We start from the raw sequence: 18,510 nt of genomic DNA on the forward strand, positions 1-18,510 counted from the left end.
AGGTCGTCCGGACCCGGGGCCGAGGAGGGATTCATGCCTCTAATGGCCATCCATACCTCATCCTCCGAGAATGGAGCCGTGAGGGCGGCATTCTCCGCATCTAAAACACACTGGCGGCCGGACCAGCAGTCGAGGGCCAGAGACAGGCCGCTCCTAGGAGAGGCAGAGAAAAGGGATCGGTAGAATCCGTCGACATGAGTCCTAATGTCGCACGGGGACTGCAGAAGGGACGGACCGTCCCAGAGGAGGGGGATGGTGTTGCGTCTCCGGCGACTGTTAGCTATGGCCTGAAAATAGGCAGTGTTCGCATCGCCCTTCAGGACCCATTTCTGGGAGCCTCGCAAGCGCCAGTAAGCTTCCTCGTCTATGTAGATGATGGAGAGTTGGTCTTCCAGGTCATACCAAGAGAGCCACTCGTCAGGGGAGAGGCCGACCGTGTCCGCACGGAAGTCCAGTGCCTGAATGGCGGTCAGCAGGGCCTTTTTTTGTTCGCAGGCCGACCGTGTGGCACTAGATTCATTGCTAGAAAATCAATGCGACCACAAATATAGCCTTTTGAAAATTTGAAACGCGAATTGAAAATTGGATGAGATCTTGACTGGGAAGAATGAAAAGCTCGGAACAAAAAACGTGTACAATTATGAGACTTTTTATATCCAATCAAGTCTTAAATTCCGCAAGTGAAGAATTGGGCTACTGGAATTAGAAACTTTGCCACAGCGCATAAAATCAAAACATCAGATGCTTCTATCAGAAAAGAAAAAAAATACTCGCCCTGGTAGAGACCCACAAACAAATCTCCGTTGCAATCAGTTGATGGGTTCCAAAAACATCTGGGTACAAACATTAAGACCTGGATATGTCTCATCAACAGTCCAGAGCAGCTACATCTCCAGTCACACGTGCCTATGTTCGTACCGAGAATTCTACCAAGTAGGTTCTACATCAATTCTGACCCATCAACCTTCGGGTCGAGGCATTTTATGTTCTTCATGTCTACCACCAAGCTGAGCATCATGGTGGCTCACGCTGTGCTTTGGTGCATCACTAGGGTGCTGCGGCTTGTGCTCGAAACCATCATTTCTCTTGGTTAGAGAATGCTCATCTTTAATGTCCACCAGAACTTCAGCCTCTTTTGCAGTCTCTGGAACATTCTGATCACCATTGTTGTCACCATTTTCTGCAACGCCATCAGCATTACGGTGATCCTCTTGATGCATACTACAATCGTTCCTCTCCTGCTTGATCTTCTCATCCTCAACAGCCAACTCTACACCATGTTCTAATTCCCTCTCAAGTAGGTCGTCATCATCCATCACATGTACCTTCCTAGCAACATCACCTTTCAATTTTCTTCGCTTCTCCAAAGCTGCCTTTACCTTGTCCTTGTCAATTTTATTCATGGCATCCATCATGGAGGATGAGACACTGGGATCACCACTGTTACTGAGATTACCATCTCTCAATTCACTCGAACTAGCATGCGATGGAAGAGGTTTCTCTTCTGTTGGAATACCAGGTTTGTCGCTGGGCCTGGAACTTCTCGACAAGGACTTTGTGCCATCATGCAAACCATCCTTTGTACTAGTATCAACTCTACCTCCACTCTGACTGCTTGTTTTGTCGTTTTCATGGCCACCATTGTCACTCTGAAGACTTTTCTGGCTACCAATCTGCTTGTGTGGCTTTGAGTGCTCAGCACCATTGTGAATTGGAACACCTGTTGATGTAGAGGGATTGGAATCTGGCTGTTTGGATGCTGGATGATGCACAACACGAGGTTCCTCCGAGTTGGCTTCTGCTTTTACGGAGATCCTTTGATTAGGCACACCAGCTGAGCTCCCTTCAGCTTCATTCCCATTTGTTGGTTGCGACTGTACAACACGGTTTTGCTCATACAGCTCTAACATTTGATTGCTAACCTCTGCAATCAATGAATAAAAGAAATGCATTAGTATTAGACGTGAATTTATCACGCCATGCTACCAAAGCTCAACTACAAATTAACTGCTACTCCCTCTGTTCACAAATATAAGATGTTTTGGATATTTTAATACGGACTACATACGGACTGAAATGGGTGAACACACTAAAACGTGTCTATATACATCCGGTTCACAAAAAAGTTAGAACATGTTATATTTATGAACGGAGGGAGTAGAAGATGAATCAAAGCCATGAACAAGGACTACTATGGAGCACCACTGAAACAGACCAGGTTCTACAAGACCCAAGGATTTTCTGGAACCATCAAATCTTCAAGCAACTGACTGAAAATCATGCAATTTGTTTCCTGTTTGTAAACAGTCGGGTGCTCTTAGATTGAGAAGGCGGCCTTTTCTTAGCTATCTAGAGATGACTACAAAATATGTTATACAGTGTATTATCTTGTAATGTTGTCTCTAGTGGTTAATTTTTGCATGCATATAAAACAATGTAGTGATAAAATTAGAAAACATGTGTAAGAGATGGCATCCACTACAATGGAGAAAAATATCTTATCTCAAGCGCTAAGAGATCATCTCTTAGGGTTTTTTGAGAATGAAATCATCTCTTAGTTGAGACAAGGAAAAGGCTGAAATCACCCCATTGTGCATGCCCTTATAATCTTTATTATGGATATTCTATTTGGCAGGTACAGAGGAGATTAAAAGTGTCTTGCCAGATCTATAAACCACTGAACTGGCTTAACTAGTCCCATATGAAGCAATAGTCGCTAGAAAAAGTCAGAGCTGGAACGCATGATAGTATAGTAAATAATTCATAGAACTGTGTACAGCAACTACACCATATATAATTAGACTTCGGCTTTATACCGACCACTAGCATAATGATCGCGTTGCTACAGAACCAAAAACTGATTGCAGTTGTATTTGATCAGTAGCATACAACAACCAATGCACTTGTTACTTACATCATAAAAAGTACTCCCTCCTTCCCAAAATATAAGGCGCGCTTGACTTTGCACGGTCCTTGATGCATGACTTTGACCATTAATATATACCATAATACATGGATTGAACATGTATCAATAGTATCATCGTATTTGTCTTGCAAAACAATTCTATTTTATATGTCTTTATAATAATTTCGTAGGCATATATAATCAGTGAAAATCATAGTCAAAGCTGTGCGATGAAGACTAGAAAAGTCAACGCGCGCCTTATATTTTGAGGGAGTAATACACCATAATCATAAAAGGGTAATAACACCATAGTAGTCATAGTACATGTCATCGCTGGATTTTAAAATTTGAAAGTTAGGATGATGGGGATTACGGAGGAGGGGTGGCCGGAGGGCAGGGAATGGGGAGGAGGGGTGGCTGGGTAAAATATCATTGCCGGATTGACTGGCTGGTTGGTGTCACAGTAAAAGAAATTGTGTACTACCATGTACTAGTAATGATCAAATACTTTCCCATTCAAAACATGAGTGAGGTGGTGACTTGCTAGTTTGATTAAGCTGTGTATAGCAGCAAGTGAGGGGTTCGAGAGTCCACAATTGCATTAGTTGTTACTGTTTTGTTTATGATCATTGTTCACAAACCATAAGAGGACGATGGGGGTCGAGATTCGACGCATTACCTGTAATTTTTCTGTTGATGTATTTTTTACAAACTAAAGAGGGTCAAGTGGGGTTCAAGACTCCACAATTGCATTACTTGTAACTGTTTTTTTGCATAAACCATAGAGCGTCCGCTGGGGGTCAAGACTCAAAGCATTACTTGTAACTGTTTTATTGATGTATTTTTTTCAAACCAAAGAGGGTCCAGTGGGGTTCGAGAATCCACGATTGCATTACTTGTGACTGTTTGTTTATGATTATTATTTTTTACAAACCAAAGAGGATCCAACGGATCCTGCATGGGTGAGGAGGATTTGGATGGAGTGGGGGTGAACCGAGCACCACCACCACCAACTCAAATTTATAAGTAATATATATATATGACTGATTTTCTGCGCTCATGGGAGTATGTACTCCCGCATTAAATATACTTCTCTATCATTCTCAATATACCTTATTAATTATCTAAGATACCTCAATACAAGCTTCATAAAAAGAACATCATCAGAACCCTTAGTTTATAAATCTAACGATTTTACGTACAAAAAGGCAGTCTACGAGCAAATGATCTGGAACACATTGACTCAAATGGAATTTTTTTATTTAACTCACTTTGCGCTATCTGGTAATTATTAATAAAGCATATTAAAAGGATAAAGGGGTAGTATAATGGACTGATCTATGTGGTACATGAAGCGCAGGAGTACGCACACCCAGGAGTGCAGAATCATTTCCTTAGCTAGAATGAAGCAAGACACATCCAAATGGTTGTTTAACAGGAAAGTTTTGTACATATCCTTATTGTTAGCTACTCAACAAGAATAGTACCTGCAAAAAGATGAGTTTCACACTTTGAAGTATTTTCACAAATGTCCAAGTCATTGTACACTTACTTTAGTTCTTTCTTTGTATCCCGAAAACCCAGATGCCACAGGAACACATAAAAAGGCGAGTCCCGGTGGTAAAATATACTAAACCACAACAGTAGTCACTGTACAGCAAGGAAGCTAGAAATACAGAAGGAACAAACCAAACAAAGCAGAAGGAAATTTTGAATTACTGACTTTGCATAGAGGAACCAACCTTCCAGCTGTCTTGGTGTCACATCAAACTCCTGATACCAAGCCTTCTCACCGTCATCTGGAAGAAATTTCACTTTGAGAAACTTACCAGCCAAAAAGAGAGCACCTGCTGCAATATGATGGGGCTTGAATTGCAGACAGAGTGAAGTGCGCAGCCTGTACAGTATACACCCTTTTAAAGGAGGTCTAGTAGACATATAAACTGAATACTGGTATGGCTAAAAAGAACAAGGGTAGCATTAGCATACCCATCATTGACAAAATTCCAGGCAACCTGAGGAAGCGCATTATGAGTAATCTTGAATTTCTTTATTGTTTCAACCAAGGGCTTGTAAGGATGGTGCACATTAAGGTCAAAACCAAGTGTTGCAAGTACAACTCGCTCCCCAAGTAAAATGAGTTCTTTTTGTTGATCATATACTTCCTGCATAGGACAGTAGTAGACAGTTTGTTCAAGCATTATTCCCAGAGGAAATCACTTTGAAATAACTATGGACTGGTGCAGAGAAGATCTACATCGACAGAATATAAAGTGTACCAACACAATGGAACCTTCACAAATATGTGGCAGATACAGTGGTAACTACAATAGAAAAAGATCTGCATCGATAGGCGAAGTGTACCGATACAGTTGAATGGAACCTACGCAAGCATGCACCAGACCACAGAATGAACTACCAAAAGAATTATTATTATTATTATTTCAGTGCATTCACTCACCCAAGTTAACACAGCAGATGTTAATTTTTTGAACAAGCACAAACTGAAAATGGAAGCATGCAATGGCAACTATTTATGGCCATCCTCATTTTGTTTATTAACTTTTTCACAAGAAAAATCATCATCATCACCAGAAATAATTAGGAATCAACATTTGTAGCATGTAGACCTCAAAAGTCACAAAAACCAATGCAAAAATGGATCTCAGAGGCATGCATTACAAAACTGAGAAGTACACACACATCAATGATTATGATTCAATCGTAATAGGCAAAAAATACAGTATACAGCATCTACCAGAAAATACTTTGTTTGCACATCATAGAGCAAAATTATTTTATACTCGGTTTGCACCCAACCCATCATAGAGCGAAATTACTTGCTTACAGGAAAGGACATCTGTTATTTTTCCTTGTATCAGCTAAATTAGAGAATGGCAAGATCATACGAGGATATAAATCCTATGATTCAGCACTCCTCCAAAAACAAGAGAAGAACCAAACATTAGCCAGGTGCAGATTGTAAAATATATAGCTGGTAAACTTCAGCAGATGATGATGCAATCAAAACAATTCCAAAATAAATGATATACTGATGAGAAAAGGTTAGGATTCTGATAGAAATAGCCAGCCTTCTACTGGCTATATTTCTGAAGTTATTTTCTGTTATTGTATGAGAACAACAAGATTTATAGGGTGAAATCAGGTCATGCTACAACTTTTGTAAAGGGAAAAAGGTTCGCCAAAGAACAATCCATAGCAAAAGAAGCATCCAATTGGATCCATTACATTACCCTCTGCTTGATTTTCTGACCAGCAGCAGGATCCTTTTTATGAATAAGCTCGTAAGAAACCAGGATGACATCCTTCAAAGGCCTAGGTGTTTCTTCGACTTTTCCAGCCAAGAACATGCAAACAGTAGCGATTGTCTGTATAGATGTTAGATTCAGACTTCATTTGCCCATTCGCCATGAAAAAATAAGAATAACTGCATAACAAATAGTATAGAATACTAATATTCTGTCAAGACATATAGAGGAAAATCACACCATTACCACTTCTGCTGCAGATAAGAACACAAGAAATTACATGCACTCCTATTTCAGTAAACACGCTTGCTACTACTTCATGGATAGGGTGATTTCAAATGCTTTCACGTTCAATAATTTAAGAGTACCTGGGCCTAAATCAACTCTGCTGGGTGTTTGAGAGCTGTACCAGCCAAAATATTCATGATAAACCCTCAACCCCGCATAATTGATTAAATGGTGTGCCCACCTGTGAACTGCTATTTAGTAACAAGGTCTCAGGCTCTTCTAAACTAAAATCCCCACATCGCACCAAGAGGATGTACATCTGTGCATCTTATCCTCATAGAAAATACCTACTTTTTATAACCACCCCCTACAGTTCACAAAAGTAAGTTGTTTTGACATCTACAGAGTCTGCTGCTAGCTTCAGCGCCAACTTCTATTCGACTGGAGAAGTACAAAGTGTATTATTAGCTATTAATGCCTCTGTATGGAGAGAACAATCACCAAACTGGAAAACCATGGAGATAGAAACTATTTGTTATTTTTATTCAAACTAAACTATGACACAAAAAACAGAATATTATAAACTCAGATAAAGTATCTACATGTTATGAAGTTAGAAGCAGCACTTCATCAAATATTTAAAAATTGGACTATAGTTAGTCATTGACTAACACTTACTCGTCTATCATTTTTTGCATGAGATTGACGAAGGTAAAAACGGTGACAGAACACAATAGATGTAGCAATTGTCACTTGTGGCCTACATACAAAGAAAAAAAATTCAGCATAAGTTGAAAGTATAATTGCAGCAAAGAGTTGTGGCATTATCTCCACGTGTCATAAAAACCAAAGATACGAGCACAGCAATTTTTATCACGATTGCAAACTATTAAAGATGTGATGCGTACCATGGAAGCCTTCAAGGGCCAAAAGAAAAAATGCATACAAACATGCATTGCCCAAAACAATTCTAAAATGCCAGACCACCATCATACAGGGCATATTTTCAGTATATCTTAACATTTCATATGATATGATAATTTATCGTATTTATGGAGAAAAAAACCAACCAGCAGTTCATTCAGAAAAAATGTGCTTGCCATAAGAGTGCTCCATAAAGAAGTAAAATATTATCTTATCAGCCAAACAATTGAATATCTCTGGACCAAATATATGCTGGTGTAAAACAAAAACACATCAGGAGAAGCAATTACAATACAATGACAATATAAAGACACATTTTGAAATATTTATCATCTGGTTGGGTAAGTAGCAGAACTCAATGTTTTTGGATAAGTAAGGGACAGTCAGCCAACAGGCTACAGTATCAATAAATGCATAGAAGGACATAAAATATCTTACACTTTGAGCCGCATCCCCAAATCTTGTAGATAAGTGCAATACGATTTCCGAAGGTAAGTCTCTTTCTTTAAATCAATGCCATCCCTCTTGGACGGAGAATTCTCTTCTATTTCCTTTCTACTGAAATACCATGAAGCACTAAGTTTGCCAGCTTCCTTATTCCCGCTCTTTGTAATTCTGTAGGGGCTATTTTCTACAATTCCATGATGTGACAAATCACTTGGCAGCATAGCCATGTAAGCTCCCAACTACATTCAGCACACAATGACGAAGGTAGTCATGAGTTTTAGGACAGTTACTGAGAAAAAAGATACATGATAACATGATAGTGATAAGCATAGTCCTGTTGCCAAGCTAAATAGTAAAGATCAAATATAGCTGGCAGATAGCAGGGCCTGCTTGCAACAAATAAGTCAGCACGCCCAATAACTGAACTGTTGGTAAGAATTCGTCTAGTAGAACATGCCGTTACGAATGTATGCAGGGAAGAGATCTACTCGAATGTAATTCGATGGGCTAGGACAAGTGACATTCAGAAAATAAGCAGTTTAGAAGTTTCTGCAAGTCAAAATTACACAAGTATAAATAATCCACGCTGTTAACTTCCTAGGTGCAAATAGCATTAAAAGCAGAAATTGCTAAAAACAATTACTATATGAACAATATAGGTGTGATCAATCCCAATGTCTAGGATAACAATCATGCTGCTTTTTTTTTAACGGCCAAACAGTAGGGGAAACCCCTGCGGTATTTTTTTTTAATCATGCTGATATCTACCAGCCAAGGGTATCCACTGGTTAATAAGGACAGCCCGGAATTAATTATTGACCTATAGTAAGTCTGTGAGCTGGTGAATCCCTGAATGACCTGTTGTTTACACACAAATAACTATTGCCCCTTGATTTTCCTGCTTCCTTTGTTCCAACCTGCCACTGGCTATCTGTGTGACTCCATTTTTTCTGGTCAAACACATTTGCAGAAACTGACATTCACATATTGTTCCAAACCCTGACCCTGTTTCGAGCTTAGAATCCTACAGGACACCAGAATCACTGACCAAGTGTTCGTGGACAGGTAGGCAATATTTGCAGAATTTACACCCCTGCCAATAACCATTGGACATCTGCTATTGTGGTATCAAAAGCCCGAAAGCCCAGCAAGTTGTTATTTTAGCCAAACCGAAGCATGCAGTAAGTGAAACAGATCTAAAACCCTCCAAACCGTAATCTGAACCTATTATATCCAGCAAAACAATCCTATATACACACACACACACACACACACACACACACACACACACACATATATATATAGGAAAATAGGTTAGTACTCCTAGGAGTACATACTCCTACGCGCGTGTCACACGCTCGCTCATTCCCTCGTGCTATCTAATTCGCTTTATTTAGAGGGAAAAAATACATGCAAAATCTCAACCGAAATCGTGGTCATTACTCCGATTTTTCTGGCTTCTCTTTATAGTTGCCGTCAGACCACCTTATCCATTTGACCGCTTATCCATCTCTCCTCCTGTTTCATTGGCATCCAACTGCGGCGGCGGCTCACATGGATGGACGGCTACGGCAGCGGCCAAGAACAGTTTGATCGGGAGGTCCATCTTCTCACCGCCAATTGTGATGACGTGACTGACCAGGTTGCTTTTCGGCACGGTGGCCATGGGTGAAATAAGATCGAAGGTGCACTCCAGCGGCGCCTTGTTCTTTTTCCCGTTGATGTGAATCCTGCTCCAAGTTCTCCAACCGCAGTTAGCTGCTTTTGAAGTCCACCAATCATATGCCAGGTACCTGATCAATTTGTCTCACTACCATATACATACATAATTCCTCACGGCAACAATTCTCGTAGAGCTTCATTAACTCCGACAGATATTCTTCTTATTCCTTCGTTCAGGTTATGCCAAGAACCACCACAGATCTGATAAGTGGCACGACAGGGTTGTATCTCCTCGTACATTTGGCAACTCATTCTCGTCTAATTTTCATAGGGTCAATCAAACAGGAGGATGCCTTCTATGCCCATATGCCACATGCAAATAGTCCCAAATTTAGATTTGGGGATTTTTCTTCTGTTCATGGTTTGTATGAATTTATTTAATTCCAAATTCTGGTAAACAATTAGGGATGCCATCCGATTGTTTTTAGGTGCACTTCAATGAATTAATGCCATCCGATCTAATTTGTAAATGCAGGGTGTATGTCTTTGGATACATTACGCCGCCGCCGACGGCCATGTGCGGCGGAGCGGCCATGGTGAAGTTTGATGCATGCACGACGAGTGATCTCATGTTTCTTATTGATGATGACGTATATGTTCCGTGCAAAAAAATTGATGATGTATATGTACTCCTGATGCATATGAACTGATTTTTTTATAAAGTTACCTTTTATTTCAGATGAATATACTAATTAATTGTTCTGCGAATGGATGAATGCATATATGTACTCCTTTTGATGTAGTATATATACTGCTTTGGTGAAATCTTCAGAAAGAAACTGCAGCACACTATTCCAAAAACAATGCAGTATATACTTCTTAAACAAATGGCAGTATATACCCTTCTGAGTATTTTGCTGGTATATACTCCTTCAAAAAAATGGCATTATATACTCCTTCAAAAATGGCAGTACATACTCCTTAAATTTTGTGAGTATATACTCCTTCAAAAAGTTCAGCATAAACTACTTAAAAAGGCAGTACAGACCTCTTTATAAATAAAATGTAGTATATGTCTTGCATGTGCGTTGGGCACCTATGAGGTATGTACTGCTAGCATGATGTAGATGAAAAAGGCCTATATTTTACACGCTTCGTTCCCAATCTGAAGAGGTACAAAGGGTATATAGTAACAAAACCAAATGAAAGGTATATACCGTTTGCGTTCAAAGTGCATCTCACTTCCGTAACAAAACCAGCATTTCCATTGGATAACATGCACCGGTTACCTACAATCTTGGAGGTTGTTTGCGCATGCAACATAATTTACTAATATTTTAATTAATTAATCCATTGATTGGGCCAATTAATAGGGTGGGAGTACATACTCCTGGGAGTATAAAAGAGGAGTCCATATATATATATATATCCAACAAAACAATGACCCAGACCTAAGAGATCTCGCAAAACCGAAGTCGGGACCATTAGACGCGCAAGATCGCAATTTGAACCCATACATCACACCTAAAATCAAAGTATTCCGTCTCATCGCGGTATCAACCAACAGCATCAAACGACCACGCCCTAGGGTTCCGAAATTCCAACCTCCCATCGATCTTTCACCTCCTCAGTTAGCAAATCAGAACAATACTTCGGGCAATGCAAGACCCAAGAAATGAAGGACTGGTCTAGGGAGAAGAAACATGGATTGGCGATAAATGAATGGATTGACCTCGTATGCCTTGACGCAGCTGCGGGCTAGGACGAAGCCAGCGAAGCGGGAGCGGCTCACAGGGTGGATGCTGCCGGGGCGCCGGGGCCTCCGGGAGCTACTGCCAGGCTCGACGGAATGTTCGCCCCCGCTGCGTGCGGCCGCCGCTGAGGAGGCGTCGGGGGGATAAAACCAGAGTAACAGAACCCCTATACCAGTGCGGTTTTCTTTCTCCAGAATTTGTATCTCCCTTCTCTGCAAATTTAAGCAAACTATATACGAGAAATGTTATTTGATGTTTGTCAGATTTTTAAGACTTCCCGACGAACATATTCATCGCCGTCAGATTATAATTCACACATCTTAAAGCAAAGTGAGAAACACGTGAGAAAAAAAATCATTCATAAGTCGTCGCGAACGCCCAGCAGACCGCATTATTTTTCCTCTTTGCTTTTTCTCTCACTAGCGCCCCATTCCCTAACTCGGTTAGGTGTGCTTCAATTTCGGCGATGAGGCGTGCGACGACGGAGACGAGGTGGGCGGCGCCACCGATGATGTAGAGGGGGGCGACGGCGAAGATGAGGCAGGTGGCGCCACCGACTAGATATAGGCCGCCGACGAAGACAAAGATAGAGGCATGTTGCGAGGCGGTAGGCCGGCGCCACTGACAAGGCGTGTTGTGCCGGTGGCGCCCCTGTCGAGGTGTGGAAGGAGGTGTGCGACGCCACCATTGCCTCCATCGAGGTCCTTGGCGAGCGGCCCTCGCTGGATCCGTCGGGGAGAGGCGGAGGAGGGGAGCGGTGGCTACCCCTGCCACATTCAGCGGCATGCAAAGGAGGAGGCGGGGGTGGTGGCGACACCGTACGACCCGGTAGGAATGTCGGAGAAGCCATACATGACGATATCGAAGACAACCGAGTGTGGTCGCGTCGCCATCAGGACCTAGTCGTGCGTGTGCAACGCCACCTCGGGACCACATGGCGAGGATACGACGAGGGTCTGCATGGCGCCCAGGCGAAGGACCATCACGTCGGGGTGTGCTTCTTGGCGAGGCCGTGGAGGGAGACATGCGGAAGGGCGCCGACAAGTTGCAGGTGCCCGATGATGGGCAGCGCTTGCGGCGAAGTAGGGAGGCACTGCCCTATTGTTCTAGTATTTCCGGTGAACTAGTGATGCATAGACAAGAGGAGAGGGGGAGCAAGAACAAAAACCATGCTCGCACAAACGTTCTAGCATGAGCTTTTGCACGAGAACCGCCATGTCGAGCTTGGTTAGTCTATCAAGTTAGCATCACAAGCTCGGTGGCTTATAAGCAGCCACACATGGTAGAAGTCAACAAAAATATACATACATATATACGGTGCACTAGACTTGGAGCAATAATTGTGTTTGTGTGTCCAATACTAGGTCTAGCATTTCAGATGGATAAGCCGTTCATACTCAGTTAGTATGCACAATCTAGCACTAGTAGTGTCGTCCTAAGAGACCATGATGTTTTTTTAGAATGAAAGACCACGATGTTGATGCGTAGGAAGTTTTGATTTATGTTCTATGACATTTGCTAATAAATTTTAAACCAATTGACAACAGAAGGGATTCTAGTATGTTCACACTTAGATAACTACACATGAAGATGCCATGGCAAAATTTGTTGAAAACATTGCGTTTTTATTTTATATAGCATGGCAATTTTATATTATTTAGCATGGCAAAATTAAAGTGAAAATGTTCTAAAACCATGGCAAACTTATGAATATGAATCTGCCATGTCATGATGGAAAACTAGTTGCATAGCATTTCCCATCTAATTATTTTGATAATCTAGAAAAACATATGAATGTGAATCTGCCATGTCATGACAAGTATATTTTGCACTTTTTGCCATGTCAAAGACTAGTTGCCATGGTTTCTCTAAATTTTCCATGACAATTTATACCTAGCTAAAAGAAAAGCACATGGCAACTCTGAACCATGTTTACCTAGATGTCTGGTTTCACCAATCTGTAAGCATGACAATTTGTGGAGAAACTTATGAATGTGAATCTGCCATGTCATGATTTAGAAAACTACACCCTCTGTAAGCAAACGTAAGACGTTTTAGGTCACACGTACCGACCTAGAATGTCTTACATTTGTGTACAAAGGTAGTAGTTGCATGACTTTTTTGTCTAATTATTTTTGAAATTTTTTAGAGAACACATGAATGTGAATCTGCCATGTCATGACAATTATATTTTGCACTTTTTGCGATGTTGAGATTTGCCATATTTTTGAAAAGAACCAAAATTCCTAAATTTTAACTTGTTTTATATTACTGTAAACTAGCATGCACTTCTATTTTGCATATGAATGTCTGCATACTATTAGACAACAAAAGGCGAAGCAACCTTTCTTTGCCCTGAAGATTGATATGATGAAGGCATATGATCGTATTGAGTGGAGTTATCTTCAGGGTTGCTTGTGCCGGCTTGGTTTTGCTCCGGCATGGATTGAGTCAGTCATGAGGTGTGTCACCAATGTCCGGTATGCAGTCAAGGTTAATGGTGAGCTCACTAAACCTGTGGTTCCTTCGCGTGGTATTCGTCAGGGGGACCCAATTAGTCCCTACATGTTTCTTTTGTGCACAGAAGGATTTTCGAGTCTGTTATTACAGAAGGAGAATTGTGGCGAGCTACATGGCATCCGCAACGGTCGCTCTGGCCCACCTATCTCACATCTCCTGTTTGCCGACGACAACATTTTCTTTGCCAGAAGTGACATCCATAGTGTGGCCTCTTTGGATTCCATTTTGAAGCTATTTTGTGAAGGATCGGGACAACTTATCAATAAGGACAAGTCCTCGATAATTTTTGGCAACAGGTGTCCTGTCAGTGTTAAGAAGCGTGTCAAGGCAAGTTTTGGAATCACAAATGAAGCTTTCCATGGTTCCTATCTTGGCATGCCTACTGTAGTTGGACGGTCTCCTACAAGTACTTTTAAATTCCTCCCTGATAGGGCTTGGCAGCGTATACATGGTTGGTCTGATAGGCCTTTGTCCAGAGCAGGGTTGGAAGTTTTGCTAAAATCAATTATCCAGGCGATTCCGACTTTCATTATGAGCTGTTTTCAGCTTCCGGTGGCCACGTGTGAGAAGTTTCGTCAGATTATCTCAGACCATTGGTGGGGCAGGGAAGATGGGAAGAAGAAGCTGCACTGGCGGTCCTGGAAAGTGGCTCACTACGCCAAAATCTCTCGGGGAATGGGCTTTCGTGATATGACATTTTTTAATCAAGCTATGCTTGGGAAGCAAGGATGGCGCTTACTTATAGAACCAGATTCATTATGTGCTCAAGTTCTCAAAGGAAGATATTTCCCTCATGGAGACTTTTGGAATGCTACAGCTCCTCGGTCCGCATCAGTCACGTGGCGAAGCATCCTTTATGGTCGGGAACTTCTGAAGCAAGGGATTTGTTGGAGGATTGGTGATGGTAAAGGCACCCGTATATTGTCTGATTATTGGATCCCTTCGTTTCCTCCTAGCATGGTTAGGACAACCTCGCCAATCTCGAAAACAACCACAGTTCATTGTCTGTTGGACGAAGATACTGGTTCTTGGAACGATTAGACTGTGCATGCATTCTTCGAGCCAGACATTGCTGCAGCGATCCTGCAGGTTCCTATCAAAAGGCATGGTGGTTCAGATTTGGCATACTGGCCTATTACCAGGTTCGGGCATTATTCCGTTCGTTCGGCATACAACATGGCTCGGTCGAAAAGCTTCATGGCAAATATTAGTAGTAATGGTCGTGGCCAATCTTCTAATGGAGCGGCGGAGGAGAAGGAGTGGAAATCTGTATGGTCCGTTATTGCTCCTAACAAGATGAAGATCGTCTTATGGCGTCTTGCGCATAACTGTTTGCCTTCTGGGGAACAGCTTTGTAGACGCAATGTTCCTGCTCCTGCTGCATGTGCTTTCTGTGGCCGAATAGAGAGTATCGAGCATGCTTTGCTCTTCTGCCATTATGCAAGAAATGTGTGGGATGAAGTGAAGAATTTCTTTCATGTCCAGTTGTGCCGTCGTGAATTCAGGTCTCCAAAATAGTGCCTTTTTTATTTCTTGTCTCGATGCACAGATCATGAGGCAACTATGATGGCTGTATCCATTTGGCACATGTGGGATGCTCGAAATTTAGCTCAAAACACTCCTGAAGTTCCTACTCCGCGAAGTTCTGCAAGAAAAATTCATGGTTATGTTGACATGATATTCGAGCATATTTACAAGCCTGTTCCCGTGAATAGATGTGAGACCATTGCTTCTAGCTATAATTGGTCTCCACCGCCTCCAAGTACGGTTATGTTTTTTTCTGATGCGGCTTTATTTCGTAACTTCAACAAGTCTGGGGCTGGTGTAGTAGCTCTGGACCATATGGGTCAATGCATCAAGGCGTGTACTGAAGTGTTGTCTGGTTCTCTCACACCCGAGATGGCCGAAGCTTTGGCTCTTCGCAAAGCGGTTGACATGGCGCATGAGGAACACCTTTTCCATGTGATCTTTGCCACTGATTGCCTCTCTTTGGTGCAAAGGCTGAAATCCAAAGCCCGCGATCGTTCTGTTGTTGGTTCCGTCATTGATGATATCAAGCTGGCAACTCTAGGCTTCTCCTCAGTTTCGTTTGTGCATGTTCGTCGGCAATGTAATGTGTTGGCTCATGTTTTAGCTAGGTCTTGTTTTAACTCTTCTGGTCTTTGTGTTTTCAATTCTGCTCCGGAGTGTATCCAGGAGGCTTTGTATGACTTTGTTATTTAGTCAATAAAGGGCCAACATTCAAAAAATTCAACATGTTGTTTAGCATCAAAATTAACCTTCTCCGAAGATGGAAGAGGCAACAAATCAATAGGTGCACGAGGTAGGAAACCATCACTAGTGCAGGATGCTGCTAACGTGACACTACGATCAGAGACCCTTTGAGGAACTGTGTGTGATGCAATCATCGCAAACGGTGGTGTCAGAGAACCGTAAAAAATGTCCAAAACATTTGCGATGACGGATGCATCAAACACGGTTCAGATTTTAGTTATGTGTGCGATGCAGGGCATACGGTTCAGTTCAATTAACTGTTTGCGATGAGGAGTAACAAAAGAAACGGGCAGCCAGACGAAGGCGTGTGCGATACACAACATACGGTTCACTAGGATGAACTGTTTGTGATTAGGCAACAGAAAAGAAACGGTCAGCCAGATCAAGGTGTGTGTGATATACAACATGCGGTTCACTCGGATGAACTGTTTGTGTTGAGACAAGCGAACATAAACGGTTCAATATAACAAGATGTGTGTGATACGCGGCAAACAGGTCTGTAATCAGAAATGTGTGCGAAGACCGATAATAACACAGACATTGATTCTAATAAGACGTATATGATATGCTCTGTCTACACAACATGTATTGGCCATTGGGGGACGGGCGGTCATCCGAATACGCCATAAGGATGCGAAGAGGCATCCTACATCAGCAAGGACTAGTTGTTCCACCAGTAGCTCATGTAACAGAACTCTCAAGTTAAGTGTGCTCAGGCTGGAGCAGCCATCAGATGGGTGACTGGATGGGAAGTTGTGTTGAAGTTAAATTAACTGATAGGATGGGTCTTTTCTGTCAAATGACTGAAATGACCCATTCTCTCAGCTAATTTAACCTCGGGGTCCTTGTTTTTTATTTTAATTTTATTTTTTAACATATGTTAAAAAGGTCTACCGCATTACTTTTGAACAATTTGTATACGTGACATACAGTTGATCCACCCGAGCTGTTTGTGATGGAATAAGCCGTGTGTGTTGTGGGCAAATGCTTGCTAGTGTACAACCGTTTGTGATTGATGAATTCATCACCAACGGGTTCCCTAGTGTTGTTCGTGTTCATCTCATCATGTGTACGTGTCCTTTCGTCCTTCTCTTGCACGCCTTGTCACCCCGCTGTCGCAGATGTTCGAGCGCGAGCTTGAGCAGCACGTGGGGCGTTCTTTTGGCCAAACGGTGCTAAGCCCGTTCTCGCGCAACCGTGCAGGTTCCCGCGCAAGCTTCCCGCCCGACTCGCCGAAATCCCCCAAAATCCCAATGCTTATCAGCCTATTATATAAACCCTCACGGCCGACGAGTCATGCGTCTCATTTTCCCCTCCCCTCCCTGTAGCTTATCTCGTCTGCTTCTCCCAAAATCGGCAATGGCACTAGACCGTCGTGTCGCTCAGCCACTCCGCCGTCATCAGAGCACAGCTCCAGCTAGGAGGCTACACCGCGGCGGTGGCGCAGTCCCCGGCGTAGTATAGTGCGCGTGTCGTCCCAGTTGGGTGTGCAGGGAACACGCACCACACGCTCGCCCGTCGGTGCCCGTCGGTAGCTGTTGCCGGCCGCCGTTGCCGCCACAGCTCCGTTGAAAGCCAGGGCCATCACCCGCTCTGCCGCCGTGGCCATCACCCGCTCCGCCGCCGTGGCCATCACCTGCTCTGCCACCACAACCCGAAGGCGGGAAGTGGTGGTCGTGGGCGCCACCCTATCGTCATCTGTTGTGGCCTCTAGCCCACCGTCGACCGTCGGGATCATCACCCGCTCCACCACCACCGCCCGCAGGAGGGAGGCGTGCTACATCTTGAGCTTGCGTTGGTTTTCCTTGAAGAGGAAAGGGTGATGCAGCAATAGTAGCGTAAGTATTTCCCTCAGTTTTTGAGAACCAAGGTATCAATCCAGTAGGAGTCTCCTCAAAAGTCCCACGCACTTACACAAACAAACAAAGAACTCGCAACCAACGCAATAAAGGGGTTGTCAATCCCTTCATGGACACTTGTGGAAGTGAGATCTGATAGAGATAGTATGATCAGATAAATATATTTTTAGTATTTTATAATATAGATCGGAAAAGTAAAGATGCAAATAAAAGTAGATTGAAAGCTTATATGATAAAAGATAGACCCGGAGGCCATAGGTTTCATTTGTGGCTTCTCTCAAGATAGCATAAGTATTACGGTGGGTGAACAAATTACTGTCGAGCAATTGATAGAAAAGCGAATAATTATGAGATTATCTAGGCATGATCATGTATATAGGCACCACGTCCGCAACAAGTAGACCGACTCCCGCCTGCATCTACTACTATTACTCCAAACAACGACCGCTATCCAGCATGCATCTAGAGTATTAAGTTCATAAGAACAGAGTAACGCATTAAGAAAGATGACATGATGCAGAGGGATAAACTCATGAAATATGATATAAACCCCATCGTTTTATCCTCAATGGCAACAATACAATACGTGCCTTGCAACCCCTATTGTCACTGGGTAAGGACACCACAAGATTGAACCCAAAGCTAAGCACTTCTCCCATGGCAAGAAA

At 42.6% G+C, this 18,510-nt stretch overlaps 1 protein-coding gene across 2 annotated transcripts; it reads right to left on the reverse strand.

The window, feature by feature from the left end:
* Window positions 1-608: 608 nt before the first annotated feature.
* On the reverse strand, window positions 609-11,396 carry LOC123110943 (cyclin-T1-4). 2 transcript variants are annotated; one of them, XM_044531603.1, is made up of 7 exons: window positions 11,168-11,396; window positions 7,765-8,012; window positions 7,081-7,162; window positions 6,160-6,294; window positions 4,895-5,070; window positions 4,648-4,802; window positions 609-1,924 (listed from the first exon to the last, which is right to left on the reverse strand). In XM_044531603.1, the coding sequence occupies exons 2-7, from the start codon at window positions 7,998-8,000 to the stop codon at window positions 960-962; spliced, it is 1,749 nt and encodes a 582-aa protein (XP_044387538.1). In that variant the 5' UTR covers window positions 8,001-8,012; window positions 11,168-11,396; the 3' UTR covers window positions 609-959. The 2 variants fall into 2 exon arrangements, with proteins under 2 accessions (XP_044387538.1, XP_044387539.1); XM_044531604.1 differs by lacking the exon at window positions 11,168-11,396 and having other exon boundaries at window positions 6,160-6,353; window positions 7,765-7,950.
* Window positions 11,397-18,510: the final 7,114 nt, after the last annotated feature.

The sequence above is a fragment of the Triticum aestivum genome, chromosome 5B (genome assembly GCF_018294505.1).
Source record: "Triticum aestivum cultivar Chinese Spring chromosome 5B, IWGSC CS RefSeq v2.1, whole genome shotgun sequence".
NCBI classification, from domain to species: domain Eukaryota; kingdom Viridiplantae; phylum Streptophyta; class Magnoliopsida; order Poales; family Poaceae; genus Triticum; species Triticum aestivum.